The 13,919-nt window shown below is 37.0% G+C and overlaps 2 protein-coding genes across 6 annotated transcripts in view; one reads left to right on the plus strand and one right to left on the minus strand.

The window, feature by feature from the left end:
* Window positions 1-820: 820 nt before the first annotated feature.
* Window positions 821-10,366, plus strand: LOC113235784 (probable ATP-dependent RNA helicase DDX47). Its single transcript, XM_026471684.1, has 8 exons — window positions 821-949; window positions 1,169-1,427; window positions 2,889-3,055; window positions 3,437-3,673; window positions 4,478-4,701; window positions 5,810-5,942; window positions 7,944-8,072; window positions 10,223-10,366. Exons 1-8 carry the CDS (start codon window positions 836-838, stop codon window positions 10,364-10,366), a joined length of 1,407 nt encoding a protein of 468 aa, XP_026327469.1. The 5' UTR covers window positions 821-835.
* Window positions 10,367-10,789: 423 nt separating this feature from the next.
* LOC113235713 (CCR4-NOT transcription complex subunit 3) overlaps window positions 10,790-13,919 on the minus strand; it is a 32,937-nt gene continuing 29,807 nt past the window's right edge. For 3 of the 5 annotated variants that reach the window (XM_026471578.1, XM_026471576.1, XM_026471573.1), the window contains one exon: window positions 10,790-13,067. In XM_026471578.1, coding sequence (XP_026327363.1) covers window positions 12,969-13,067 — 99 coding nt within the window. In that variant the 3' untranslated portion in view covers window positions 10,790-12,968. The remainder of the gene's footprint in view (window positions 13,068-13,919) is intronic. The other 2 variants (XM_026471574.1, XM_026471575.1) reach the window with 1 other exon arrangement.

The raw sequence follows: 13,919 nt of genomic DNA on the forward strand, positions 1-13,919 counted from the left end.
GAAAACCTTAATATATTATGAATAATAACGCATAGAATGTTAGTTTCATATCAAACGAACTGTCACAAGTGAGGCAAAAATCAAATTCATGTAGGCTAGTTTTAGTAGTAGGTTAATTTTCGGTTCGAGTGAATATTTATATAAAAATACAAGTTGAAACGCGTTACTTCCTTGTGGAATGTGATATATTTTATGTTTGTCTGACGTATTTTTACACTCATTTACCGCCCATTTCGTCATTTTTAACTAAAATTCTTGAACTGTTCGCGGTGCAAGTTGACCTTGAGTACTGACGGCCCGCCCGCTCGTGTAGGCCCATTGGGAGCGCTTCAATTTGCCTCACTTATCGTGTGCGGACTAGGTTTCTATGCGTTATTATTCTAAGCTCAAAACGTAATAATACTCAGGGTCGTATTCTAGAACTCTACTCAATGCTCAAGTCAGGTTTTGAGTATGGTTTATAGCACTCGAAATCATACTCAAGTCCCTGCCATTAGGGTCGTATTTCCAGTGCCTGTGTTTCCAGTGCAATCCTGACTTGAGCATTGAGTAGAGTTCTAGACTATTAGAGTAAAAATTAATTCGTGAAAAAATTGAAACTTCAAAAAACCGCCATTTTCTCAAATTCTACAACTTCAAAAAAAAAAAACGCTTCGCGTAAGTGGCTTAAACGCTTTGCGATTACGCGAAAGCCAAGGAAAATAAGAAAAAAGTCGTTACACTATCCGTCAAATTTGACGTTTGACGCACATGTTGCGTTGTTTTCGTTTTCTTTTTTTCACTTATACAGTTTCTGTTTTACAGGTTGTGTGTGATTTGATGTTTATCTACAAAAATGACTGAAGATAATCAAAGCAGTGACAATGAAAGCCATCATGTGGAAGAAGAAGAACATCCAAAAACACAAAACGCTGATACCGAAGCAGAAACAGTGACGTTTAAAGATTTGGTAAGTGTCATTATTTTCCTCGAGTTTCTCACACAATATTGTTTTATTAATAATATAAGGACGATTATTAAATTATTATATTACTAAAGAAACTTCCTATGGCACACTTGATGTAGATTAAGAGCATAATTATAGTAAAACAAGGACCCGCAAATAATTTTTAGGTTATGTTGCAATTAATAAACAGCACGTTTTAATTCTCCCATACTTGCGTTCCAGGGCGTGGTAGACGTTTTATGCGAAGCGTGTGAAGAATTAAAATGGAAGAACCCATCAAAGATTCAAAAAGAATCTATTCCACTAGCTTTACAAGGGAAAGATATCATTGGTCTTGCGGAGACGGGGTCAGGTAAAACTGGTGCATTCGCGCTACCTATATTGCAGGCACTGTTGGAAAACCCGCAAAGATATTTTGCGCTGATATTGACCCCTACTCGGGAACTGGCATTTCAGATCTCAGAACAATTTGAGGCACTGGGTAAGTTCATTTATTATAAATATGGAAACTTTAATGTCTTGAATACATAGAAACTTTCATTGCCCTGTTAAAAGCCTTGGACCTCATAATAATTAAAGAGCTTCGGAACATAAACCAATTAATCTGATCAATTTTGAATCAGAGATAGATAAAGCGTTTATTTAGATCTACATACATACAGAACAGAAAAATATGTAATATAATAAAAAGAAAAAAACAGCCGAGTCACAGCACTGCTGAACACTCAGTTATGTATGTGTGCTGTAACTGTGCAAAAGGCCAGCATCGGTGTTTATTCCGGAGTAAACGGCTGATTTTCAGCTATAACCTGGAGGATGGTGCGGATATATATGGAAGATAATATAAATGTAATTAATGATAATATTTTTTTAGATTTGATTTAACTAATAATAATAATAATAATAAATATACATAACTTTGTTAATATTGTAACCAAATTATAAATTAAAAGTTCATTCAGCTTCATTGAATGGATTTTTCACATTGTGTTCAGATCCATTTATAAATACATGGACAAACATATTTTTAAAAGAGGATTTAGCAGTTGTTGTGCATACATTATTCAGCAAAATCGACAAAAAACTGCCATTTGGTATTAAAGGAACACAAATAGTCAAAATGTGACTTAGCAGATCAGATGATCTTCAATTGAGTATTCCCAGATAATGCTGGTTAAAATAACCACAGGTATTGCTGGTTTATTAAGATCTTCATTTTTTTCTAGAAGAGATGTGAAGTGAAATTTAATTGCTAATACCAACAATTGGAAATTTTATGTCCATTTCCGCCAGTGATGACGAACAAATTCATGATAACAATTATGCAAGACTTAAACTAGTTGATTAAAACAATATTTAATTTTAATTGAGTAGCACACTAGTTTAGTATTAACTTGCTATGTCTGTCTAAATGTATTGTATAGTGGGTATTGTGGGTGGTTGCCATTGTCAAACACTTACAAACATATTATACATTACAAACACTTATAAACATATTAATCTGTCATGTGTACAATCGTTAAAGCTTCAAAGTTTCACTAATGATTCTGACACTGTAGCGTCCTGAAGTGAAATTGTTGTGAACACACGTACGGACGGTAGGACGCGTGACTGATCAAGGGACTGTAGAATGTCCCTTCTAAAACTCTGGTTTTTAAAAATTTCCTATAATACTTCATCTCAAACTACTTCATACATCTTCTAAAACACCTGCTGCACACAATTTTTTCAGCCACAGAGTGGTGCATAATTGGAACATGCTACTAAGATGGTGTTTCTGCTGTCTCTTTTCATGTGTTCAAAAACAAGCTGGGCAACTGGCTATGAAAGAGTGAATTAGTGCTTAAAAAGTGAACCAAAACAAACAATATATATTTCAAAACTGTGTGATGTAGACATGCCAGCAAAAGCTGCTTGTCTATAAATAAATAAATAATTTCAGGTGCAAGTATAGGTGTTAAATGTGCAGTAATTGTGGGTGGTATGGACATGGTGGCACAGGCTCTGACACTGTCCAAAAAGCCACATGTCATAATCGCGACGCCCGGGCGGCTTGTTGACCACCTTGAGAACACTAAGGGATTCAATTTGAAAGCATTAAAGTACCTTGTAAGTTTATTACGTAACTAATTAGAACATATTGCATAGTATAATGAGTACAAAATAAAATATTTAATCTGTTCGTTCTTTGCTGTCTATTAAATATTTTATTAATTAAATTTTAAGCTGCATTCTAACCAGTGGATGGCAAGCCAAAAGACATTAAATTTATTAATGCATATTGTGTGCTATTGCTATTGAAATATGATACAAATTTCAATGCTCTGAGTAGCGTAGAGAAATTTACCACGATCCTCCGAGGTCGGTTTTGTTGTATTTATTAAAGAGAATAAGACATACTTTTGTAAATTTAATATCCTCTTCATTGTCATCCCCCAGTTTGCACTGGTATTACCTGCTGTCACTTTATAAAATAATTGTTTCTACCAGGTGATGGATGAAGCAGATCGCATTTTAAACATGGACTTTGAAGTGGAGGTGGATAAAATTCTCCGTGTAATTCCTCGCGAGCGAAGAACTTTCCTCTTTTCTGCCACCATGACAAAGAAAGTGCAGAAGCTACAGCGTGCATCGCTGCAGGACCCTGTAAAAGTCGAAGTGTCTACAAAGTACCAGACTGTTGAGAAACTGCAGCAGTACTATTTATTTATACCTGTTAAATATAAGGTTTGTGCTTCTTTCGTCTTAAAGACAGTTAAATAATGATTTCTCGCTACAATACACCCTTTACATGAACATTTCAAGTGTTGTACAAATAAAACTAGATGTTTTATGTTGAAAATGAATTTATTTTCTTCAATCTAAATCGCGTATATTTGTTTTATTAAACAAATCAACATTACGGACTTGGATTTCGGATTCGAAGAATTTGAAATAGAAATTGTAATAACCGTTGTAACTAAAGTTCTGTAAGGTGGTTTGCAATAATATTAGACATAACTAGTTGACGACTATCATTTCAGGCTGCCATGATCACGGGAGCTGTAAAGAGCGAGAAATGTTGATTTGTTTGAAGTAAACAAAATACGCGATTTAGATTTAAAAAAAAAATTGTTTCATTCCCAATTTGTAGGGATCGTAAACTCCTAAAACTCGATAGATGTTTTATAACTAACTTACATAGCAAGGGCATAATTCAGACTCAGCCAAAAGGTGCAAGTAACATGATGAAATAATATCTGTGTGAGGTTATTACAATCTTAAAAATATATGATTGTAAGTAATTGATAGATTCAGGCGTTACTTTGCGGAAGTCCAAGTTAGTAAAAATGGGAGTAAATTAATTTGGTATTCCACACACAACACAGACAGCCTCTGAGTAATGATCAGTAATGCTGAGTTTTCATCCTTTTTGTCCATATCACTGTTTTTTTCTTTTAATTGTTCGCTTATATTTGGTTTATGTGTTTTGTGGATTAATAAATGTCTTTTTATTTATTTTTATTTTATGCAATAAAACAATTTTTCCAGGATGTATACCTAGTTCACATTCTCAACGAGATGGCGGGCAACTCGTTCATAGTGTTCGTAGCAACTTGCGCGAACGCACTGCGCTGTGCTTTACTCCTGCGCAACTTGGGCCTCCCTGCGGTGCCGTTGCACGGGCAGATGTCGCAAAATAAACGTTTAGCTGCATTGAACAAGTTTAAAAGCAAAAATCGATCAATATTGATTTGTACCGATGTCGCTTCTAGGTGACTATTTTTTATTTATTTTAATATGTAAAGAAACTTTGCCTCCCGGAAGTCCTGTCCATTAATTTCCTTTTTAAATCAGAACAATTTAAACACATCCTTGGTTCTGGGCCTAACGAGGAGTTCTCATTTTAAACAAAACTTGTAGATCTAGTAAAACGAGCGATGGCTTCAGTGCGGGAACTAACGCTGGTTCGAGACAGCTGGTAGGGACCACTGGAATAGGCCGTCAGATCGACGAAATTTTTCTTTGTGTTAGATCTATTTATAATAATAACAAACTAGTTATTTTCAACAATGTATCATTTTCACAAAAAAAATTGTGAATATGATACATTGACTTACAATTATATGGACGTCGGGTCCGAACTTATAGGGCGTTAAAATCGTATACAGAGCGTCATTCACGCTTTAGTCTTCGTTTGTTCGACTGACAGCGAAGCAAGCAAAATTAGACAGTACTGCGATGACATTACAATTTAAATTCAACGTTTTAGCTTTTTCATATTCCTTTACATGTCACTATGTTTAAATAGGTTGACTTGGGACATTTTTTTCGTGGTTTTTGTATTAAACCCGTCGTCCATTTATTTGTAAGTCAATGATATGATAGTTAAAACATTATTACATTCAATAAAAGTACATGCATGTTCATAATCATTGTACACTTACATCGAGATTGTCTGTTGCAGTAACATTGGTAGGTATCTCCAATGAATTGTTGGTCATTTTCTGTTATTTTTGTAAACAGTCATATTTACTTACTAATATTATGCTCCCTGAATTTTGGAAAAAGAAGATAAAGACCCAAAAAACAAAACACGAAAAAAAAAACAATTTTGTGATAAAAAGATAAAGAAACAAAATAAAAACAACAGATCCATAGTGTTCAATGTTATGCAACTTCTTTCATTTATTATGTTAAGACAGTTATGTCTGTGTGGCCGAACGGTGACCGTGCCGGTTCTATGTGTGTCTATGGCACCCGCGTTACAGGGTTTCCCTAGAGCAGGGCTATGAGTGTGCGTTATTATTATTCGTAAACAGTTTTTTACGTTGAAAATTCGCCCTTGAAAAAGATTACATTTCTTACGCCACGTTTTTCCAGAGGTTTGGACATCCCCCACGTGGACGTAGTGATGAATCTGGACATCCCTTTGCACAGTAAGGATTACATCCATCGTGTCGGACGGACGGCGCGCGCCGGACGCGCTGGAAAAGCTATCACCTTTGTTTCTCAGGTAATTTTATAACAAAAATTGTTAACCGACTTCAAAAAAACTTCGACTCGACTGTATTTTTTTAATGTATGTTACGCGATAACTCGTTCATGAACCGATTTAATGATTTTTTTGTTGGAAAGAGTGTATCTCTGTATTGATCCCATTTAAATTTGAACAAATATTCCACGTCTAAGGGTGACAAACTAGAATAATTCCGGTTTCAATAAAACTTGGCAAATAGAATTATAATTCTACGAACTTTTGAGCTCAGTTCTGTTTTTATTAAAACCTCTACCTTGTGTTTGGGCTCAAATGACTCGTTTTGATGAGGACTTCCATATGCGTTTCAGTTGTAGTTGAGGGGACCGCGTCAACGAACACAGCGAAAGCGGATAGGCAAACTTATACGTGAGGTGCATTATACGTTTCCGGAATGAATAAGAAAAAAATACTATAAATGGTCAGAAATTAATTTATTGTTTGTCAAAATATTCTCCGTTAGCATTAATGCACTTTTTTATACGAATGAACCAACCTTGAAAACATTTATGCCACTTCTCCGTGACAATCTCTGAAACATATTTTTCATACTCTTCGACAGCCTCTTCAGGCGATGAAAATCGTTGACCGCGTAACTGGTTCTTAGTTTTTGGAAATAAATAAAAGTCACAAGGTGCCAGGTCGGGACTGTACGCGGGATGGCTCATAAGGTCAACGTTGTTCACCTTCAAAAATTCATTTGTCTGTCTGGCCGTGTGAGGAGAACTGACATTATCGTGGTGCAAGATGATACGGCGTTTACGGTTATTTTTACGATAACTTTCGGCAAACAAATGGTCGTGTACCAATCACTATTCACGGTACTACGAATCTTCAAAGCAACAGTAGCCACGTGTCCAGTTTTATTAAAAAAAGAAGTAATCATCCGCTTAGAGGCACTTTGTACGCGCGCCACTTTGGTTGGTTTCGGCTCATCTGGAAAGACCCATACGCTCGATTGCTGCTTTGTTTTGGGATCGTAACTATAAATCCTCGTTTCGTCACCTGTTACTATGTCCCACACCAAATTTGACGCCCCTTCGTTGGATCTGGTAGGCATGGCATTGCACCAAGTGACGCGATCCGTTTTTTGAGCCTCAGTCAAATTGTGTGGGATCCACCGAGAGCACAGCTTTTTCACACCCAAACGTTTGTGCAGTATTGATTGTATTTGACTCATGCCTACGCCTAAAGATGCCCGAATTTCATAGTATGTCACATGCCTGTCTGTTTTGATCATACGACGCACAGCATCGATGTTTTTGTTGTTCACATCAGTGGACGGGCGACCATCACAAAATTCGTCACTGAGTTTCACAAGACCTTTTGAATTCTGCAAACCAGCTATAAATAGTGCATGGTGCTTCATCGCCAAAAGCAGTTTGAAGCCGAGCGAAGCTCCGCTGGGCTGTTAAGTTACACTAAGTCTACGAAAATTTTCACGAGTTAAATCCATGGTGATGTAGACAACCAATTTCTAAAATGACGCCACAGTGTAAAAACAAGTGACAGTTAGATGAAACAAACTGTATTCTACAGCCAAAGAGTTCCATTTTCAAGTGTTGTAATTACTTTTTAAATATTGTTTATGTAAGTAGCCATTCCAGAAATGTATAGTGCGCCCTATGTATTAAACTTAGATACTTACATATACCCTAGACAAAAGGTACGAAGGATTTTTTGTATTCCCCCGTGTAGAGCTAACCTGAGTCGGCACTCGCCAAAATACTATTGGAATACAACTTCCTCACCGCTTCTGTCAATGTTGACATTTTCCATGACTCGCAACTGCGGCTCAAACGTAAGTTGTAGGGCTACTTCATGGAGGGTCTTGTTAATACTTTGTCTTAGAGGTACTAGTACTGTGCGTAAACTAGAGATGAGATTAACTGCTATGTTCGCATATCACCAAAAAAAAGTCAAAAAAACTTCCGAGGCTGGCTCCTTTATTATATTTTTTTTTTTCAATCTTGTATTCAGTACGACGTGGAATTATACCAGCGCATCGAGCAACTCATCGGCAAGCAACTGCCGCTGTACAAGACGGAGGAGAGCGAAGTCATGGTGCTGCAGGAGCGAGTCGCCGAAGCGCAGCGGCTTACTAAGATTGTGAGTAGAAACATGGACTCGAGGGGACTGCTTATCTCCATACTAAAGAATGTAGTGTCCGTCAGGATGGCTGGACCAAACGAGATGTACAAATCAAACTGTGCTCATTATTTATTACATATTTTCCACTATTTAGTACCTTTATTAACATATACCTTTGCGCTAACGGAAATATTAAATAAATAAAGTGGCCAGCCATTCTGGCGTCAGGTTGGCTGCACCACATTACGTTTTCCATGGTTCTGGTAGTATATAATTTCCTTTTTTTACATAACTATTCACTACCAAATTTCTACCTAAACTTTTTTTTTCCACTATTTTGGGAAACTTTATAAAAAATTAATTAAAAAATAATAATAAAACGCCTTAGCAAAAGGTATCTTCTAAAAAGACAGTTTATCTTCTCCGTGTAATTGCTTTATAAATAACTGATTATAATTCGTTCGCATTCGTTAATACCTACAAATTGAATTAACATTTGTAATAGTGAATTCAACTAGTAATTAATATAATAATTGTTATAAAATACTGCTTGCAAAGATAATCCAGAAACCATTTTTGGCATTTTCTAAGCGCCTGCAAAGGTATTGTTAGCAATTAATTACACGGAGAAGATAAACTATTAATTACACGGAGAAGATAAACTGTCTTTTAGAAGATACCTTTTGCAAAGGCGTTTTATAGAAGCTTCCTAAAATAGTGAAAAAAAAAGCATGTTTAGGTAGTGAATAGTTATATAAAAAAAAGTAAGTTATATACTGCTAGAAACATGAAAAACGTAAAGTGGTCCAGCCAACCTGACGTTAAAATGACTGGCCACTTTATTTCTTTAATATTTCCGTTACATATGTATATAAAGGTACTAAGTAGTAGTAAATAATGAGCACAATTTGATTTGTATACCTCGTTTGGTTCAGCCATCCTGACGGACACAAGATCGTAACTCTGAAAAAGGTCAAAATTCCGTCTTATGTCCAGATGGCATTGATCAATACCCTGGAAGTAGATTATATTATTTAATTGGCCGTAGATATCAAATAGTTCCTCTTTACTGTGAAGTAGAAGAAATGAGGCTTTTTTTCCTTGTAATATTATTCAAGTTTTACAAATATGCGTGTCAATAAATAACATTGAGTGTTATAAACGAATTTATAAAGTAACGGTTCCTAATATAAGTATAAAATGAATAGCCGGATCTCATAATGCGGGTTCTTAAGTCTTTCACTTGTGTTTGCGTTGGCTAGGTACACGGCGTAGAAATCTGCTTCCGCGCAAAGGCGTTCACGAGTCTTCCCAATTATATTTAGTCTTCCCCTTTGCCTTGCGGAGAGACTTGCGGCGCCTTGCCTTTGTTTGGGTTGTCGAACCGCCTGCTGCTCTGTGATTCGTCAGTGGTGCTGTCCTCTGCAAACGTTCCTTATTGCTTGCGTGGAAATATCAAGTTTGCTAGATATCAAACTCACTCGTGAACAGTCCTACTTGCGCGTACGCGACAAATCTCTGCATATGCGCGAAGCGACTCACGCAAGTGAGAGAGTTTGTTATCAATAGAAATTGAGTAGCTGCTTTGATAAAATTGCAGCTTGTCATTATAAGTTACAAAAATAGCTTTTTGCTTAGAATAATAACGCATAGAATGATAGTTTCATATCAAATGAACTGTCACAAGTGAGGTAAAAATCAAATTCATGTAGGCTAGTTTTAGTAGTAGGTTAATTTTCGGTTTTAGTGATAAAAATACAAGTTGAAACGCGTTACTTCCTTGTGGAATGTGATGTTAGTATCTATTTTATGTTTGTCTGACGTATTTTTACACTCATTTACCGCACATTTTTAGTTAAAATTCTTGAGCTGTCGCGGTGCAAGTTGACCTTGAGCACTGAAGGCCCGTCCCGCTCGTGTAGGCCCATTGGGCGCGCTTCAATTTGCCTCACTTAGCGTGTGCGGGCTAGGTTTCTATGCGTTATTATTCTAAGGCTATTTGGTACTCATCGCGACGTCTGGTGTACCAATAGGTACTAAATACCCGATTGTGCTGTATCGTGATTAGCAGCCCTCTTGTGTTATTGGTCCAAGATGATATTTAAGAGACTTCCACTAGTGTTAACATTCCCCTTACGAATGTATTAACATCTGCCTTACTTTTTTAGGAAATGAAAGAATTAGAAGACAAGAAGAGTTCAAAAGGCAGGAAGCGCGGCGCGGACTCTGACGATGACACTGAGGAGGCGGCTGGTGTACGCAAGCGCATCAAAGGGAAGCCTAAATACAATAAGATGAAGAAAAAACGCTGATGTTTATTTCAATATAAGCTTTAGTTTTATGTGAGCAGATGTTTTATTTCCGTTCTAAAGCATCTAATAAAACCGACGTAAACACGTAGGCTTTATGTCGATTTTGTACTGCATACTTGATTTGTTGTAGAAGAATGTTTGGTCAGCATAACTGCAGTCTCGGTTTCAAAAGATGTAGAGCATTTTTGAATTTAGTATCGGGTAAAAAATATTTTTGTAAATAATAATAAACAAAATATGTAAATGCTTTCTTACAGTTTATTCTACAATAAAACAGTCATTTCTTTCAATAAAAAAATAAATAAGAAAAAAAAAGAAATGCGTAAACGCGTCGCGCTCTAAACGGCGCCGGCGCAGTCTATAACCTCGCACTTACAGCTAAGCGTAAGAAGAAATCACAACATGTTTTAATTTTTTTTAATCGTTATTTATTATTTCTATACAAATAGAACTGTACAGATAATTTTTTAAATTATTATTTACCACATTTCATCTTCTCACGATAGACTTTTTACAAAAGTTAAAACTATCAACATTACGCACGGAATAGAGATCGTGCGCAGCTCGCAGTCGCGCCGCAGCTGCGGTCGCCGCGGCCGAGCCCCGCGACTCGTGCAACAATTCGGCTCAGCCACACATTTGCGCTCACTATGGAAAACTTCAACATTTGCTGTTTACGGAGCTCCCGATCCATCACCCACTGGCAGTATAAATCTATTGCGGTTTCGTTTACGTATCGAGAGCGGTAATATACTCTTTCACCCATAGGGCTGGATCTTGTAAAGAAAAAAATCACAAAAAAATAAGTACAAGTTTCCTTAATTTCGAATCTCACGATTTTTGGCAGTGTCACTTTGGGGAGATTTAGCTGTCCTCGTAATTTTAAATGCACTGTTGTAATAAAAAAAATGTTAGCAACTTAATTTTCTTTTATTTCTGATGGTGAAAAAGTGTATTAGTACCCTCACATATAGCATCACACTGGAGACCCTTACGGTAGCTATAGTAAAGCAAACTCCCTCACACCACTCAGCTATATCCTTGGAAGTCTTACGTGTACCTGCTTATTGCCAACTGTATAATATAATCCTTTGTAAAGGCACAAAAATAAGGTATAAAAACATTTAAAGTCATAATCCTAATATTGCCGAGTCAATCTGTACGCCATCAAGTGTAACGCAGTCATGTTGAATGGTATGAGGGAGTTGGCAAAATAAAGTCATTTCAAACTATGCCCGATTCCTATACAAAAGTTTAAAAACAAACCCCGGAACGCCCTTGAATACATTTTCAGTACATAGGACTTTCACTTACGTCAATAGGCACGCTGTAGCGTTGAGATACTAAGACTAGCATATTATTTAGTAGGACCACTTGAATACTATACAAAATTAATGGTAAACCCAACTGAAATAATTTAGTACTCTGTTGAGTTTACAATGATCAAAACTTGGTTAATAAGTCCTAAAAATTTAAATAGTATAATCATGCAGTCTAGTCTTTCGGTGGGAGGTGCCCACAAAAAGGCGTCCAAACACAGTATAAACTAAGTGATGTACGTGAGATCCTTCTACTAGTATCTAGCTGGGTATAGTATCCAAACGGTTGGTCGTTGATGGTGGAAGCGCGCAATCACCACAGCACAGAGTACGTGTTCAACACAACATATTTACAAAAATCTTCTACACAATTTGAGTTAGTATACTTTATTCATCTGTCGTTTGTACAAAAATTAGCATGATCACACAATTAACCATTCATAAGTGTGTCGTGTGGTGAAAGATGCGCTGCGACTACTTAGAGCCCTGTCTCGTCGGCAGACAACCGACCGTGTATCAGAGACAAGACTAGAAATTGTCGCGTCATCCAAGGAGGCCCCGGGTGCCCTATTCATATATCACATTTTACTTTTTTTTTATTAACAACCCATAAATGGCTGAACGAATGACAAGCTAACGCAGCTACGCGCCCAATTGACGGTAGGAAATTAATCACAATCGCGAGTTTACCTAATAAGAAAATAATTTCTATTGCTATCGAGTTTCTCGTTTCTTGTACATGAATTCCTATGTCTAAACGTAGTCTACGTCAGGCACAACTCTGGTTAGCGTGTCACCCTATAACAGTATCGCTTGTTTGTTTCGTGCCAGTGTGAATGAATCGATCTCTACAATACAACGTACCTGCCGGTAGCGCGGGACTATTATACAATTTATTAACGACACTTTCAACTTGATTATCTCGTATCAACAATCACAGAAACACGAACCGATTGTTCAAATACAAAAAATACTGTCAAGTAATGGAATCAACGCGATCACATGAGAAGCGAGCTGACTTGACAGCCTCGGCGCAACACTGGCAGAAACAAAGGTAGTACGAATCTCGGTGCGTCTACACAGTAGACTTCTGCCTATCACCAGGAACTAAAACGGCCCGATGTGATCGAGCGCGGCTGCCGCCTTTCACTGCACTGTCACTGAGTGTCCGAGCCTCAACATTGCACTGTCACTGCACTGACTGCACTGCCTGCACTAAGCACTGCACTGCCCCGGCGCACTAGAGTCCTCGCGCCGCCGCGAACTGCGCGACTTAAGTCCGTTCAATTCAAGTCCCGGTCCTCTAAGTACTTATACTCGAACGTGAAGCCTTCCTTTTTCCGCTGGCCCCACTTTTCGTAGTCGAAATAGATGTACGTGCCCTGGAACAACAACACAGTCTGTAAAGTCTAGTTTTAATATGATCTTTATAAGTAACTCCTCTCCTCTATAAGTATCTCCTCACATTCAAAAAGGCCTTTTTGTTTCAAACTGTCGTACAACTTATGCAAAAAATACCTTTCTCAGGCGATCATGTACTTTCTATAAGTGTCTCTATGATGTTGATGTTTGTAAATTCCTTAAATACATTTAAGAAAAAAGTGGGATAACTAACATTCTAGTGGTTCTAATTAGAGATGTGTCTAGTACTTGTTTGCTACTCGGTACTCAAGTGTACGCGGCCGTTTTTTTACTACTCGTACTCGGCCGAATAACTCGGTTCATGAGAAGAGTACTCGGTTAAAATAAAGCATTACAGCTATAGACATAATAAAGTAAAACCAACAATATATTTAAAAAATCAAAAGAGATTTATTACCAGAAATTCTAGACAATTGTACTCGTGTGGTATTTGGTTACTCGGTAAAACTTGTACTCGGCGCTTCTCTAGTTCTAATGCACATTTTTATTATATTATTATCTTTGGGTCTGTAATGTGAACACTTGCACAAATTAATACTATAGGTCTATTTTTATAGTGTTCTTAGATAATTGTTTGTATATAATAAAATAAAATAAAAATAAAATGCATTTAATTCGGACAACAGTGGATCCATAGAATGTTAGTATTACAAACAAACTTATATAACTATGTTAGTACGAAAACTTAAATGAAGGGAGGACCAGTGTCTAAATAGACCGCTGTCCCACCTATCAGCTACTCCGTTCAGGAGTCTGTGACGGCTAGCGCATATATAATTTACATATTTGTCTAATTGCACATTAAGTAGGCT

This window comes from Hyposmocoma kahamanoa, unplaced genomic scaffold (genome assembly GCF_003589595.1).
Source record: "Hyposmocoma kahamanoa isolate Upper Pololo Valley unplaced genomic scaffold, ASM358959v1 88, whole genome shotgun sequence".
Classification (NCBI taxonomy): domain Eukaryota; kingdom Metazoa; phylum Arthropoda; class Insecta; order Lepidoptera; family Cosmopterigidae; genus Hyposmocoma; species Hyposmocoma kahamanoa.

Bases quoted from the DNA above. Each gene is read 5' to 3' on its own strand.
- LOC113235784 (XM_026471684.1), top strand. From the start codon at position 836: ATGACTGAAGATAATCAAAGCAGTGACAATGAAAGCCATCATGTGGAA. The intron at 4,702-5,809 runs GTGACTATTTTT...ACGTTTTTCCAG, and splicing joins TGTACCGATGTCGCTTCTAG to AGGTTTGGACATCCCCCACG. The intron at 8,073-10,222 runs GTGAGTAGAAAC...TTACTTTTTTAG, and splicing joins CGCAGCGGCTTACTAAGATT to GAAATGAAAGAATTAGAAGA.